This window comes from Herpailurus yagouaroundi, unplaced genomic scaffold (assembly GCF_014898765.1).
Source record: "Herpailurus yagouaroundi ecotype Mexico unplaced genomic scaffold, PumYag 67793, whole genome shotgun sequence".
NCBI classification, from domain to species: Eukaryota; Metazoa; Chordata; class Mammalia; order Carnivora; family Felidae; genus Herpailurus; species Herpailurus yagouaroundi.
The window spans coordinates 22,381,289-22,396,864 of NW_024420586.1; the positions used below are offsets into that span (position 1 = coordinate 22,381,289).

General features: G+C 51.6%; 1 protein-coding gene across 1 annotated transcript in view; it reads right to left on the reverse strand.

Moving 5' to 3' along the window:
- Positions 1 to 1,353: 1,353 nt before the first annotated feature.
- The window catches only part of DIPK2B (divergent protein kinase domain 2B), a 46,308-nt gene continuing 32,085 nt past the window's right edge, over positions 1,354 to 15,576 (reverse strand). Inside the window, exons 3-5 of the mRNA XM_040469072.1 lie at positions 7,773 to 7,946; positions 4,255 to 4,543; positions 1,354 to 2,836 (exon numbers count right to left, since the gene is read on the reverse strand). Of these exons, the coding sequence (XP_040325006.1) occupies positions 2,496 to 2,836; positions 4,255 to 4,543; positions 7,773 to 7,946 (804 nt within the window). The 3' untranslated portion in view covers positions 1,354 to 2,495. The remainder of the gene's footprint in view (positions 2,837 to 4,254; positions 4,544 to 7,772; positions 7,947 to 15,576) is intronic.

The window sequence follows — 15,576 nt, forward strand, 5'->3', positions numbered from 1 at the left end:
CCCCCCCCCCCCCCCCCCCCCCCCCCCCCCCCCCCCCCCAGGATTTCAAGGTAGGAATTCTGGGGCAATGCAAACATTTCGTCTAGAGCACACGGTCTGTGACAAACACCACACCAGAAGGTCCTCAGCAAAAGAGCATTTTCCAAGCACCCGCTCTGTGCCCAGCCCGGTTGCCGTGGGGAACACAAAAGGACCCCATGTCACCGCCATGCTGAGGGAGCTCCCAGCTGCATGGCGGGCTGGGACACAGATCTGGAACCATCTGAACCTCAGCCCTGGGTACAGGTGCATACAGTGGGCAGGTCCGGCTTTGGAACCTGTCACTATAGACTGGCGTTGGGGAATACTGCAGGTCGGGTTCTTGAGGAGCAGACGCTAAGACAGAGTGTGGGGGCGCGTGTCAGTTTCCTGTGGCCGCTAGAACCAATTACTACAAAATGGGTAGCTTTCAGCTGCTAGAAATGTATCGTCTCGTAGCGCTGAAGGCCAGAAGTCTAGAATCAGTTTTGCTGGGTTGAAAGCAAGGTGTTGGGAAAGGTGGTCAATCCTTGCCCTTCCAGACCAAGCCAGAGGGCAACGGTCTCAAAGACTCTCAGGCAGCCCAACCCTGCCCTTCCAGAAGCTTGGCCCGTCATCCTCACTATTGTCATTGCCCTGGGGATGGGGGGTGGGGTAGCGCCTGGAACAGTCGAAGGGCAAACGCCAAAGACAACCAATCTGGTGGACCACAAATATGGCTTTTCTGGGCCCATCTTTAAATGTGAGTGAAGGGACCCAAAGTGGTTAGGACAGGGTGAAAATCAGCAGGTGACGGGGAAGGTAGGAGGGGCGTGGACTGGTAGCAGTTCTGGAACTATCTCAGCAAGTCGCTCTTCCTCCTTGGGCCTCAGTTTCCCTGTCTGCCGTGTGAAGCCTGTTAAGTCAGGCATTCTGACCTAAAGGTGGTGATTCAGAGGGAAGAAAGAGGAGGCCGACCGGGAGGTCCCTGAGAGGAGAGGGCTGACAGGGAGGCTGGACAAAGGTCCAAAGAGCCCCCCACTGAGGTTTGAGGTGCCGGGGCAAGACTACACACAGGGGCCCACATAGTATGTGGCTAAATATTTCAAAGGTATAAAGCAAACTAACAGACTGTCGAATAGAGTATGTTTTGTTGGCTGACCTTGAAAAACTATTTTTTAAATGATTATTTTTGGGAGAGAGAGAGAGAGAGAGAGCACGTGAGCAGGGGGAGGGGCACAGAGGGAGAGGGAAACAGAGAATCCCAAGCAGGCTCTGTGCTGTCAGCACATTCCCCGACGAGGGGCTCGATCTCACGAACTGTGAGATCATGACCTGAGCCGAAGTCAAGAGTCGGCCGCTTAATGGACTGAGCCACTCCGGCGGGGGGAACGCCCCCCCCGCCAACCACCAAAATTTTTATAATGACCTGTAAGGTCAAGTTGGAATGCACATTCTCAGACTCCTTAGCCTCCTGCACTGGAGGCTGCTGGTGACGACAGAGCTGGCCTGGGGACCTGGCTGTGTGGCTGCAGTGTCCTCACAGACCTCCCGCTCCAGGGAGAAATCCATCTTGGCGGTTAGGCCAAGGCCACGCTCGAGGCAGGCTGTTTTCCTGCCAGCGACCGAGTGCAGCCGGGATATAAGGGCCGTCTGGCCTGGGGAGACTCGGGGCTCCTCTGACGGCTGGCTTGTCCTCCAGGAAACCCCAGCAGCCCTGCCGAACCTTCCTTTAGATTGTGCAGCTGACCGTCTCTCCCTCACTTGGGCTCAGACTTGAGTAGCTCCTTCTTGCCTTCCACGCCGGCATCTTCTTGAAAACGATTCTCGCCCCTCTCACCCCTGTCCTGACACCTGCTTCTCGGAGCTCCTGGACCGACACATCGGCCACCCCCCCAGCCCACCCGTCATCGCTTCTCACCCTTGGCTCACCCGGAGTGTGGCCCTGTCCATGTGTCTCCTCCCCCTGACCCATGGCAGTGTGGGGAGCACGGCAGGAGGGCCAGTGGGAGCACACAGAGAGCAAGAAGGGGGCCCCTCTCGTTGGAGTCTAACAGGGTCTTGGCCAGAGGGCCTCCCCCTCCCCCTGCCTTCCTTCCCAACGGCCCCCACCTCCACGGCTCTGTCTCATTTGCCCTGCCTGCACACACTTCTGGAACACTCTGTAACCACCGGCAGGTGTCTGTGACCCTTCACATCCCCCTGTCTTCTTTCATGAACTCGTGAGTCTGATGGAGAACAGGGGACACTGAGGCTCCGAGAGGTCCAGGGAGTGTCCACACCCGAGTCTGCCACCGCCCGGCCCTGGGACAATCACATCGTGTGACACAAGCCCCCTCTGGCTGTCAGGTTCCTCGGGTCCTGGGAAATGAACGTGCATTTCTCCTAATGTCTGGGGACACAGCCGCCTCTTTGTACCCTGCAGCCACGCGACTGGGGGGGAGGGGGAGGAGCCAAGGATGTGGTCCCCTGCCGGGCCACCAAAGGCCCCGGGCCCCTCAGAACTTCTCATTATACTTGCAATCCGGGTAGCGGTAGGCGAATCTGGGGTCGCAGGTTCTCAGGGTCCTCAAGAGGTCCTTCAGGCGGCTGGCGGCCCCGAGGACTTCGGGGTCTGGGCTGGCGTCCTCCCCACATCGAGCAAGGGCGGCGTCTATCTCGTCCTGCACGGGGGAGGGGAACTTGCCCTGGAGAAGCTGAGGCAGCACCCGCCGACACACCAGCACCAGGCTTTGCTTCTCGGGGACGGCGTCGCAGGAGGGCAGCGGGGCCCGGCAGCCGGAAACCAGGCAGCTGAAGACGTCTGGACTCTCTTCTGCCCCGGCGGCTGCCTGGCTGCCTGGAAGAGAGATGGGAGATGTTAGACGCCCTGCAACCGGCGGGGGGCGCCACTGGTTAGACTTTCGGGGTGAATGGTGCGGCCAGCGCCCCGGCGTGTCCCGTCACCAGATGCAGAGCGTCGGGGACACAATGGTCCCGGCTGGGAACAACAGTGGGACGGGCTCTCTGTGCTGCGGTAGGACGAAGCCTGGGCACGGAGCGTGCGCTTGTCCCCGCCACAGGCTGGGTTCGAATCAGAGGGCTCGCATCCACACTGCGATGTTCCCATTATAAGGACTCAATAGGCGAGCCCCAGAAATCGCTAGAACGGGATCCGCTGGTCCTTTTTGAGTCCAGAGTTGGGAGAAACAACAGGTGATTCAGAATATGCATTCAGTGCGACCGACAGGCGCGATAGTTTTCGTATCCCCAGTATTATGGAACCAGACTCATTTCTTCTAATTTGATTCTTTTTTTTTTTAATGTTTATTTATTTATTATTCTTGAGAGAGAGAGAGAGCACAAGTGGGGAAGGGGCAGAGAGAGAGAGGGAGACAGAATCCGAAGCAGGCTCCAGGCTCTGAGCGGTCAACACAGAGCCCGACGCGGGGCTCGCGCTCATGAACCGTGAGATCACCACCTGAGCCGAAGTCTGACACACAACTGACTGAGCCACCCCGGCGCCCCCTGACTTGATTCTTCTTAAAGGCAAATCAGGAAGCAAGTGTGGCTTAACCAGCCTGTCTTCCTAGGCCTTCTCGTATAAGCAAAATCGGAGATCAGAGAAGAAAATCCTCTGTCCTCTGATTGGGATCAGAAAATCCGGTCACCGCTAGAAACTGGGATGTTCCAAGAGTTCTAGAACCCTGGATGAGCCGGGGCCCATGGGGAGAAACATGATTCACTCATACACCTCAATTGATGCCGTGGTTTTTAGTCTGAACATTTTTACAAAGCGAAAAGTGCCGAAATGGATGGCAACGTGTACCAGTGAATCAGCCAGATATGTAAGTTTCAGATAAGGGCTAGAAGCATCTGATGTGCAAGGCTCTGAGAAAATGGATCCGGTGGTGGTGTGTGTGCGAAGAGGGGGCAGGGCAAGTCCCAGTGTGCCCAGACCGAATTGGGTCAACAGCAGCGCCCTGAGGGTGCAGTCGGGGCAGGGCCACGATGCAAAATGCCTCCATGGCCAAGGTCCAGTTCCCCTTTAGAGATAGAGTCGGAGCACAGACTCAAACGGGGGAGAAGGACATTTTATGTGACAGCTGACACCCCCCCCCGCCCCCCCGCCAACCGTGGGCTGCTCTCACTGTGACACCCAGAGACTGGAAAGACCCGGGGGTGCGACCTCCCCCTCCCCACTCAGTCACCCCTCCCTGCCTCCTGTCACCCTGACTTCCCCTCTGACAGCTGCTCAGCCAGGCCCACGCTGGGTACCTTCCTGCTTGTCGATGACGCCCAAGGCGCTGGCATCCCGGATGAACAGATGCCCGTTGTTAAAGATGCCAAACGTGCCCGCATCGACGTGGGTGAAGTAGAAAAAGTAGTTCAGATCGTTGCTCCTCAGGGACTCCAGGACCCCGAGGAGCTGGTAGGCCAGGTCGGCCGCCTGGTCCGGGGCCGCGCCGTAGAATTCCCGCAGAGGGCTGGTGCTGGTGCTGACCAGGAATCTGCCACAGGAGCCCAGGTACTTGGGCAGCGGCCAGCCCTCGGCGCCGGGGAAGATCTGGAAGCGGGAAGGAGGACGCATTAGAGGATGAGAGAGAAAAACTTGCCGGGACACCTGTTCCCCTGCCTCTCACCAGCAGCACCCAGAGGGATCAGCCTTACCGGGCACCCTCCGTCTCCAAACGCATCCGCCACGGGGCCTTCAACCCCCCCTTTTTTTTTAAGAGTTGAAGAGTCGAGAAAATATGACCAGTATTTGGGATTTCACAGACACCAGTGCCTAGGAAGAGGCCACGGGCTTTAAAAAAAAAAAAAAAAGAGGCTGATTTAAAGAGAAAAATATTTTTTAAATGTTTATTTATTGAAAGAGAGAGAGAGAGAGTGGCGAGGGGCAGAGAGAAAAAGAGAGAGAGAGAGAATCCCAAGCAGGCTCCTCGCTGCCAATGCAGAGCTGACTCGGGGCTTGAACTCATGAACCGTGAGATCATGACCTGAGTCGAAAGCAAGAGTGGGATGCTTACCCAACGGAGCCACCCAGGGGCCCCAGAGAAAAATATTTTTTAAAATGACAGCACAGGCACCAGGTTCTGGGAGAGAGCAAAAATCACGAAAGTGGCCCCTGGTGGCACAAGTTTTGGGAACCATGGCACTGACTCTGGGTGAATCTGCCTGGTTTGGGTAACTACCTAATCACAAATGCCCCCCCCCCGCTCCCAAAACTGGAACCTTCCAACAGCCTGACACTGATCTAGGGAAGCATACAGCCCCCAGTGGATGTCCTTTGTGTCCTCACAAGAGCACCACTTGTGTGGATTTGGGAGATGACAGAGGGAGGCGGGAATCCTGGCTGGTCTTTTCTTGACTATTTATTGAAGCAGCTGTATGTAGAATAGTTCCTTCCTTCCTTCCTTCCTTCCTTCCTTCCTTCCTTCCTTCTTATTTATTTTGAGAGAGAGAGTATGAGCCGGGAAGAGTGCGAGGGAGAGAGAGAGAGTTCCAAGCAGGCTCCGCACTGTCAGCACAGAGCCCGACGTGAAGCTCAATCCCACGAACCGTGAGATCGTGACCTGAGCCGAAATCAAGAGGCGGACGCTTAAACGAGCCACCCAGGTGCCCCTAGAATGGTATTTCTTTAAACCAGGGGGAAACGGCAGAAAGGATAAATACCATTTTTTGTTTCTTATTTTCCTTCTTTAAGAAAAAGAACTGATTCCCCTCTCTGATGATTTTCTGTGGCCTTTTGCCCCTTTTAGCCCATCCGCATGTTGTGAGGCTCTCCTACTATTGCCGTAGAGGGAGGTCTTGCCCTCCCCTCCCCCAGCCCTGCGTGGATGGAGGGTCCCAGCCCAGGCCTCTTGGGAGTTGGCTGCCACCACTGAGGTTGGGACAACGGGAAAGAAGACCCTCGGGGGTCACTAGGCAGGTTTTAGCAGAAAGAGTCTGGACCCGGCACTGGATTTGGGTCCCAGACGGCTCTGGGTTTGGGTCCCATTGCTGACCTTAGCTAAGTGACTTGTGGTCAGGTCACCTCATATCTCGGAGCCCCACCCACCTCATCTGGAAAGGGGGACAATGATAATATTTCCGTGCAGTTGTCGAGTGGTCGTGATGTAAAGCATTCAACACAATATCCAGTACCTGGCAGGTGCTCAGGAAGTGAGAACAGCTCATTATATTTCAAAATAGTAATCATGTATGTATTAATAAATATACATTCACGACACAGTAACTTATACATTAATATATTAATGGTTATATAGCAAATCATATTATGATTATTAATATATTATTATATATGTTATCATAGAATTATAACTCATTTTATATATTTTATATTATATTCTATTATATTTTACAAATTATATTACACATGATGATTAATTTTATATTATAGTCTATTATTATATTTTATAAATTATATTATGCATACTGATTAATTTTATATTCTATTATTATATTTTACAAATTATATTACGCATGATGATTAATTTTATATTATATTCTATTATTAAAATCTTTTTTTTTTTTTTTAACATTTTTATTTATTTTGGGGACAGAGAGAGACAGAGCATGAACGGGGGAGGGGCAGAGAGAGAGGGAGACACAGAATCCGAAACAGGCTCCAGGCTCCGAGCCATCAGCCCAGAGCCTGACGCGGGGCTCGAACTCACAGACCGCGAGATCGTGACCTGGCTGAAGTCGGACGCTTAACCGACTGCGCCACCCAGGCGCCCCTTTATATCTTACAAATTATATTATGCATGATGATTAATATATATTAATATATGATATATAATAAATAATTATATATCAAATAATTATAGATGAGAAATATATTAATATATCAATTAGGTACTAATATATGATAGAATATGCAATCTAATTAATATAACAATAATTATTAATTATGCACAATTAACAACAGCATATGATTATATTTAAAGTTACATTAACATGATGAAATTAATAATTATAGAATTAATTGTGATCATAAATATCAAGTGTCTCTGCTGGGGCGTCTTCTTCCTCCGCTTGTACCTTCTCCCTTTCCTTCTCTTTTCGTTCTTTTGTTTTTTTAATTGCTTTTTCATGTTCATTTATGTATTTTGAAAGAGAGAGAGCATGAGCGGGAAAGGGGCAGAGGGAAGGGGAGACAGAGAATCGCAAGCAGGCTCCACACTGTCAGTGCAGAGCCCGACAGCAGGGCTCGAACTCACAACCCACGAGATCATGACCTGAGCTGAAATCAAGAGTCAAGAGTCGGATGCTTAACCGACTGAGCCACCCAGGCACCCTTCCATGTCTTTTCTGTCCCCCTCCCTCCTCTTTCTCCCTCCTCCTCTCTGTAGCCCTCCTCCTTTTCCTGCTCCTCCCCCTCACTTCCCAGTTTCCTTTGTGCCCATGGTGTGAGCATCCTGATTCTTGGCATTTGGGGGAAATGGGTGCCACTGGGCTCCCCATGTTCTGTGGATGCTTGTTGACTTGCTCGGTGGCTGCCTCCAGCACTGGATTGGAAGCTACAAGAAAACGGGGAGCCACCATGACTGCCTTACTGATCAGTGTATCCCCAAGTTCAAGTGCACCCTCATTTATTTGCCCATTCCCCTATTGGTAGACATCTAGGGTACTTCCACGGTTGTGTCCTTTCTAAGCATCGCTGTGGGGCTCATCTCCAGGAGGTGTGGCCCCAAGGCTTGCTGTAAAGGGGAAGAGAGCTAAGCCCGGGGCTGGCCCCCTTGGAGCCCGACCTGAACCCCCTCCCCAGGGTGGGGGGGGTCCCCACGTACCTGCAAGAGGATGGGATGCGCGTTGACAGCCAGCGTGTAGAGCAGACGTAGCTTGTCGCGGTCCGTGAAGTGGTCCATGAAGATGCTGCCAGCATCGGCCACCTCGGCGTAGCGTCGGACCACACGGTCCAGGAGTCGCTGTGACGGGCAGCGCAGGAAGGGACTGGGCAGGCCCTGTGGGAGGTGGGTGGGAGAGACCCCAGGAGGGGGAAAGGCTGCTGAGGTCTTGTGGGGAGCCGTCAGGACGGGACACAGGCAGGCCCTGATGGTGGGAGGAGACACTAGATTTGGAGGATGGAGAGAGTAAGGGGCTGCACGGGCTCAGGCTGGGGGGGGGCGGCTGGGGGGGAGACCCCGAGGGCCAGGGAGAAAGGATGAGCTGTCCTAGGGGCAGGGTAAGCGGGCGCTGGGCAGGTGGCACAGCCCAGCAGGCAGTGAACGTGTTAGAGATCCTGCATTTGGCCACCGTCACACCCCCACTGTGCCCCTCCACGGAGAGCCAATCTCACACCGAATTAACCAGAGCGGCCCTCACTGACCTTTCCGATTCCTTCCACCGCCTCGTGACACCTACCACGATTGTGGTGTTACACGTGAGCATCTTCTCGGGATCAAATTGGGAGGTCCGGACCTATGCTTACCTTCCGTGACCTTCCACCCCGCTGCCATTTTCTCTTCACGCTGAACCAAGAGAATGAACCCAACCGACTGATAAAAGCGAGTTAAAAATAGGGGCCTGGGGCCCAGCTGGCCACAATTCAGCCCCAGCCCCACACCTACCGGCTAGCTGTGTGACCTTGGACGAGTTACTTCGTCTCTCTGTACTTTGGGTTAAGGTCTAAAGCGAGGGTGCCAGTAATAAGAGATCGTGAGGATGAAATAAACCAATAGCTGTAAAATACTAGAAGAGCGTCTGGCCAGCAGTAAGCGCTCAGTAAACACTATCGGCTCTTATTTCATGAAAGAAGTTTAAACTCCCAGCACAGAGGATAGGGGTGATAGCCAATGATAGTAGCGGGAACAGGAGTCAGGCTTTGTGGCTGAGAACAGGATTTTCGAGCTCTAAGAGCCTGGCTTTGAAGATTGCAAACCAAAGCCTGAAAGGTCCAGGGCCAAAAGTGTCCCACAGGTGTCTGTCGACCGTGTTTCCGGGCTGCCCGCCTAGCGGAGGCTCTGGCTGAGTGAGCCGTTGGGGTAGGTGGCGAGTTGGGGGGGGGTTCTCCAGAGCCCCCGGACATCCTAGCACGGGGCCGGGGCGGCAGCCTGGAGCCCGCCATCTCCACAACCAGAACCCAGGAGGATGGAAGGATCACTGGGAGCCTTGAGATGCCTTGAGCGTCTTGGAGGTTGAAGAGGGCACAGATAGACTCAACCATCCCCGTTTGCTTGGGACTGAGAATTTCCTGGGACATGGAGCTTTCAGAGCTGAAACTGGGAACCCGAGACAGTTGGTCACATTCCCACATGGCTAGACCACAGCCAAGGGCACGGCATGCCTCTGCCCCCTGACGACGACCAGAACTGACTGGTAGAAGCCAGTGTGGATGGTTGTTGAACTACCATGGACAGTACCATGGTACCATGTTGAAGTACCCAGTGAGCCCTTGGACTGCCCAGGGGGGGAGGGGGCTGGTCCAAATTCTGAAGTGACTGGACATGATGGAATGTGACTGGGGTCGTCTGACGGTGTTCAGATGCCCCGGCTTACTCCCCAGAGGGGTGACAGCGCGGGAGTTGAGCTCAGAGAGAGAAGATTAAACACCATTCCATGTTTGCACCTCTGGGTCTGTGAGGGTCCAGTTCATGTGTGTTCCATCCTTCAGGAATGTTGATAGATGGGAGGAGTGGGGACTAACCCACCACCTGCCAGGCAGTGGGCTGGGTATTCCCCATGCAGTAGTTCATTTCATGCTCCCAGGCACCCACGAGGTAGGTGTCATTATGCATCTTGTTTTGCAACCGAGGAATTGGAAGTCTTCAGAGTGTGGGCAAGGGTTGGATTCAGGATTTGAACCGGGTAGGGACTGCATGTTTGTCCCCCTGCCCCCCCCCATTCATATGTTGAAACCTTCATCCCCAGCGGGATGGTATCAGACGGTGGGGCCTTTGGGAAGTAACTAGGCCACGAGGGTGGAGCCTTCATAAAGGGATTAGATAAGAAGAGACACGTTGGGGCACCTGGGAGGCTCAGTCTTGATTTTCGACTCTTGATTTCAGCTCTCATGATCTCATGGTCATGAGATCGAGCCCCGATTTGGGCTCTGCATTGGGCGTGGAGCCCGCTTAAGATTCTCTCTCTCTCTCTCTCTCTCTCTCTCTCTCTGCCTCTCTCGCTCTCTCTCAAAAAAAGAAGAGACACGGGAGCATCACACGAAGAGAGAGCTTTCCCTAGGAGCCGATGGACCGGCACCTTGACCTGGAACTTCCCAGGCTCCAGAAGTGTGAGAAATAACCTTCTTTTGTTTAACCCCCCCTAGTCTATGCTACTCTGTTACAGTAGCCCGAGCTAAGACAGGACCTGATCCATTAGATCTGCGCCATTTCCCCTGAATAGGTCCTGCCCCACTTCTGTCCCCATAAGCTACCCAGGTGGAGTCCACAGAAGATGATTTGAAGCTACAAGAACATCTCTTTGCTTCTGATCTCTGTCCCGGGCAGCCTGAAATTCCACCTTTACAGATAATCATTGGGGACAGGGGGAGATAAGTAATCTTTTCTCTTCTGTGAGCCCAATGCCTGGGAAAATACCTCTGGAAGAGGTAGGACACGATTTGGCCATAACAACCACAATAATAATAGGTGATAATTATTGAGCGCTTCCTGTACAACAGGAGCCATTCTAAGCCCCTCACAGGTAGTGGCTTCTTTTATTTGCGCCTTCCAAGAGCCGAGGGAGGCATGTAGTATGAATATTGAGAAACGCGAACATTTTCTTGAACCCAAAAGCTCAGTTTTTCTGCGCGATTCTAAAAGAAACGAAAACACATCTATCGGCTCATCAAATCTTGGAGGACGGGGACGTCTCGGCTGAGGCCGGAAGCAGGGGTAGAGTGACCCCACAGAGAGGGTGGGAGAGGATTCTTTGCAGACAGAACACCTTGAATAAACCTTGAGATGAGAGAGAATACACTAGTGACAGTGGGAAGAGAGGAGGCCAGATGGCAGGAACCTTGGGGTCATTTTAAGGAATGTTAATTTTATCCCGAAGGGCTGGGAACCACTGAAGGCCTTGAGCAGGGAAGTGATATACTCACATGCGCACTTGAGGAAAATGATTCTGGGTGCAGTGTGGATAGATTCAGAGAACTGTGTCTTCTAGTTATGGGCTCTTGGATGCTAGTGAGGCATATGGCTGCCTAAAGATTGCATTCTCTCAGCTTCTTTTGCAGCTAGGTGTGGTGATGTGACTGGGTACTGGTCAATGAAATATACGGAGAAACTTCTGGGAAGGACCCTTAAAGGGACAGGGTGTATCCTTCTTCATTCTTTCCCCACCCCCCACCCCCGCTGGAATGCGGAAGTGATGGCTGGTGATTAGGCAGCCATTTTGGACCAGGGCATGCTGAGTGTTGTAGAGCAGCAAAACGAAAATAGCCTGGGTCCTTGAGAATCACAGAGTCACTGTATCATCCCTGGACATTCAGGTATCAGTTTCTTTTCTTTTTTTTAAAAAAAATTTTTAATGTGTATTTATTTTTGAGAGAGAGAGACAGGGAGAGAGAGAGAAACAGAGCATGAGCGGGGGCGGGGCAGAGAGAGAGGGAGACACAGAATCCGAAACAGGCTCCAGGCTCCAAGCTGTCGGCACAGAGCCCGACGCGGGGCTCGAACTCACCGACCGCGAGATCATGACCTGGGCCGAAGTCGGTCGCTTAACTGACTGAGCCTCCCAGGCGCCCCTGGATCTGTTTCTTTTACGTAAAAGGGAAATATATTTTGATCTTGTGTAAGCCACTGTGATTTGAACTTCTTGTCATATGCGACTGAACTTAATCCCAAGTGTCACAGGAAGGAAGAGTGGACGCAGGGAAATCAGGAAGATGCAGGATGAAGAGCTTTGATTTGAAGATATTCATCGGTAGTAGAATCCGTAAGTCTGGGCGATTGGCTGGATGGGGGAGGAGGGGCAAGAAAAAGGGACATGTGGGAGGTAACACCCAACATGAGGGTGGATGCCATTTGCTGAGTTTTTTTTTTTTTTTTTTAATTTTAGAAAGAGAGAGAGTGGGGGGGGGCAAATGGAGCAGAGGGGCAGAAGGAGAGAGAGAGACAGAGGGGGGTGGGAATCTCAAGCAGGCTCCCTGCTTAGCACAGAGCCTGACACGGGGCTTGATCCCACAACCCCGGGACCCTGGACACGTGCTGAAATTGAGTCAGGCGCTTAATGGCCTGAGCCACACAGGCACGCCAGCTGTGGTCATTTTAAAACATGTTCGCAAACTCTTCGACTCTCCTCCCCTCAAGGGGTGGAGTCTAATTCCCCTCCCCTGGAACATGGACTGGCCTGGGTGACTCACTTTTAGTGACTGGCATGCTTAGGGGAGTGATGACACATGACTGCCGAGCCTTGGCCATGAAAGGTGATTCAGCTTCTCCTTGGCTGTCTCTCGCACCCAGCTACCATGCCGTAAGAAAATCCTGGCCGCAGGGAGAGGAAGCAGCCCTCAGTGGAGTGCCTCGCTGACACCAGCCCCAACGTGCCACCGCGTGACTGAGCCATCTTGGAAATGGCTCCTGGTGGCTGTATTGAGCCACCCCAGCGGATGCCACGTGGAGCTGGGTGAGCTCGCTCCTCTAAGCCCTGCCCAAGTTGCCTATTTTTGGACAAAATCGATGGTTGTCGTTGTTTGAGGCCACTAGGGTTTGTTACACAGCAATACGTAACTGATACATTTGCCGAGAAGGTTCTGAGCCCCGCCCCTCCGCCTCTAGAACGATGGCCAGAAAAGGCTCTGAAGCCATCTCGTACCCCAACTCCCTTTATGGTGGAGGCAGCTGCTTCTCGGGGTCCCACCCGCAGAGTGGAGCTCCAACTAGTTCCGTCTGGGGTGTATTCTGGCCAAGTGCAAGCCCGTGATTATCTTGGCTCACGGCGAACAGAATTGGGAAACGAAGCATTTTCACTAAAACCATGATTCATCCCCAGGCCAAAGGCACCCTCTTCGGGGATCGCCCACTGCTTTGGAATTTCTAAGCCACCACTCCCTTCTCAACAGGGCTAACGCAGCACCTGCCAGTGAGAGGTTAAAGGAAACGCAAAGCCTGGTCCTCTGTGGCCCCGCTCCTCCCAAGCGCGCCTGGATTCCTTATCTTTGCATTTCCTGCCTCATACCATCTCCTGGGGCACCCGGGCAGCCGGTCAAAGTCTTCATGCTGTGCTGCTAGTGACTGGGCTTCTGCTCTGCCACACGGCCACTTACCAGGGGCCATCTGTGCTGGGTGGTACTGACAGCGATGGTCACACGTCTCCTCCGCAATCCCTAACAGTCTGTACATCGGCCAATACAATCTAACGGGTATGTCACCATGATGGCGTTTTACGTGTCAACTTGGCTGGGCTATGGAGCCCGGTTTTCAATCAAACGCTGATCTAGGTGTCGCGGTGAAGAGATTTTGGAGATGTGGTTACCATCTACGGCCAGCTGACTTAAAGGAGAAGGGATTATCCTCCATAGAGTGGGTGGGCCTGATCTAACCAGCTGAAAGGCCTTAAGAGCAAAACTAAGATTTCCCCGGGGAGGAAGAAATTCTGTCTTGTGGATGTGGGATTTGCCAGCCCCCCATCATTGGGTTCTGCTCCTGAAGCCAAGACTAGTCTGTCTGTTAAGTAACTTGAATCTAAATTAAGAAAGACAAAACAAAACAAAACAGAAAAAGCTATGCATGGGTTCGCCTGGGTGGCTCGGTTGGTTAAGTGTCTAACTCTTGATTTCGGCTCAGGTCATGATCTCACAGTTTGTGGGCTCGAGCCCCGTGTCGGACTCAGCCCCCCATCATTGCATAAGCCAATTCCTTGAACTACGTCTCATATGTATGTATATATATGTACACACACGTGTATTTGTATATATACATGCATATAAAATGTTAGATATTCTGCAAAATATTTGTATTATAGTAATAATTTACACCATGTGAACTAATATTAATTAATAAATGATTAATATTGCACTGAATATAACCTATTAACACGATACACAAGATACGTTACACCCAGATTACACACTGGTGCTAAAGGAAAAGCGTTTCTTCATTGTGGACATGACAGTAACTGAGACCAAAATCTGGAGGTGCTTCCACTTTTGAAGCCTCTCGGGAAATCTGAGTACACGAGGCCTAACTTCCCCGATGAGTTCTTTGATGTTTGGTTGGCTTTTATCCACATTCTCGCGCGTGTTTGCTCAAAAAACATCACCAGCCACCAACAGGGTCCTCATTGCAAGGGTTCTTAGGACAACAGAAACATCAGTGTCGAATTGTCTAGACAAATGATCCTATGACTCTGTTGGAGGTACTTTAACAGTGAAGCGTTCGTGTCCAAAATCTATAAAGAACTTCCCAAACTCAGCACCCCAAATCAAATCATCCCGTGAAGAAACGGGCAGAAGACACGAATAGACGCTTCTCCAAAGAAGACATCCAGATGGCCGACAGACACATGAAAAGAGGCTCCGCGTCACTCCTCATCACGGAAACGCAAATCAAAACCACAATGAGACACCACCTCACACCTGTCGGGATGGCTAACGTTACCCCTCAGGCAACAGCAGACGTTGGCGAGGATGGCAGGAGAAAGCGGAACCCTTGTGCGCTGCTGGTGGGAATGCCAACTGGTGCAGCCACTCTGGAAAACAGTATGGAGGTTCCTCAAAAAATTAAAAATAGAACCACCCTACGACCCAGCAATCGCACTACTAGGAATTTGTTTAGAGGATACAAAAATGCTGATTCAAAGGAGCACATGCCCCCCAATGTTTATAGCAGCCCTATCAACAATAGCCGAACTATGGAAAGAGCCCAAATGTCCATGGATGAATGGACAAGGATGTGGTATATATAATATATATATATAATATATATATATTATATATATATGGTATACACACACACAATGGAATATTACTTGGAGATGAAAAAGCATGAAATGTTGCCATTTGCAACAACATGGATGGAACTAGAGGGTATTATGCTAAGCAAAATAAGTCAGCCAGAGAAAGACGGGTATCATATAATTTCACTCATATGTGGAATTTGAGAAACACAACAGATAAACATAGGGGAAGGGAAGGAAAAATAAAGATAAAAACAGAGAGATAGGCAGCCCGTAAGAGACTGTTAAACACCAAGTATAAACTGAGGGCTGCTGGAGGGGAGGTAGGTGGGGGGGATGGGCTAAATGGGTGACGGGCATTAAGGAAGGCACTTTTTGGGATGAGCACCGGGCGTTATATGTAAGTGATGAATCATTGGGTTCTGCTCCTGAAGCCAAGACTAGTCTGTCTGTTAACTAACTTGAATTTAAATTAAGAAAAACAAAACAAAACAAAACAAAACAGAAAAAGCTATGCATGGGTTCGCCTGGGTGGCTCGGTCGGTTAAGCGTCTGACTCTTGATTTCGGCTCAGGTCATGATCTCGCAGTCCGTGAGTTTGAGCCCCGCGTCGGGCTCTGTGCTGACAGCTCGGAGCCTGGAGCCTGCTTCGGATTCTGTGTCTCCTTCTCTCTCTCTGACCCTCCCCCGTTTATGCTCTGTCCCTCTCTGTCTCAAAAATAAATAAACGTTAAAAAAAAAAAAAAGAGCTAT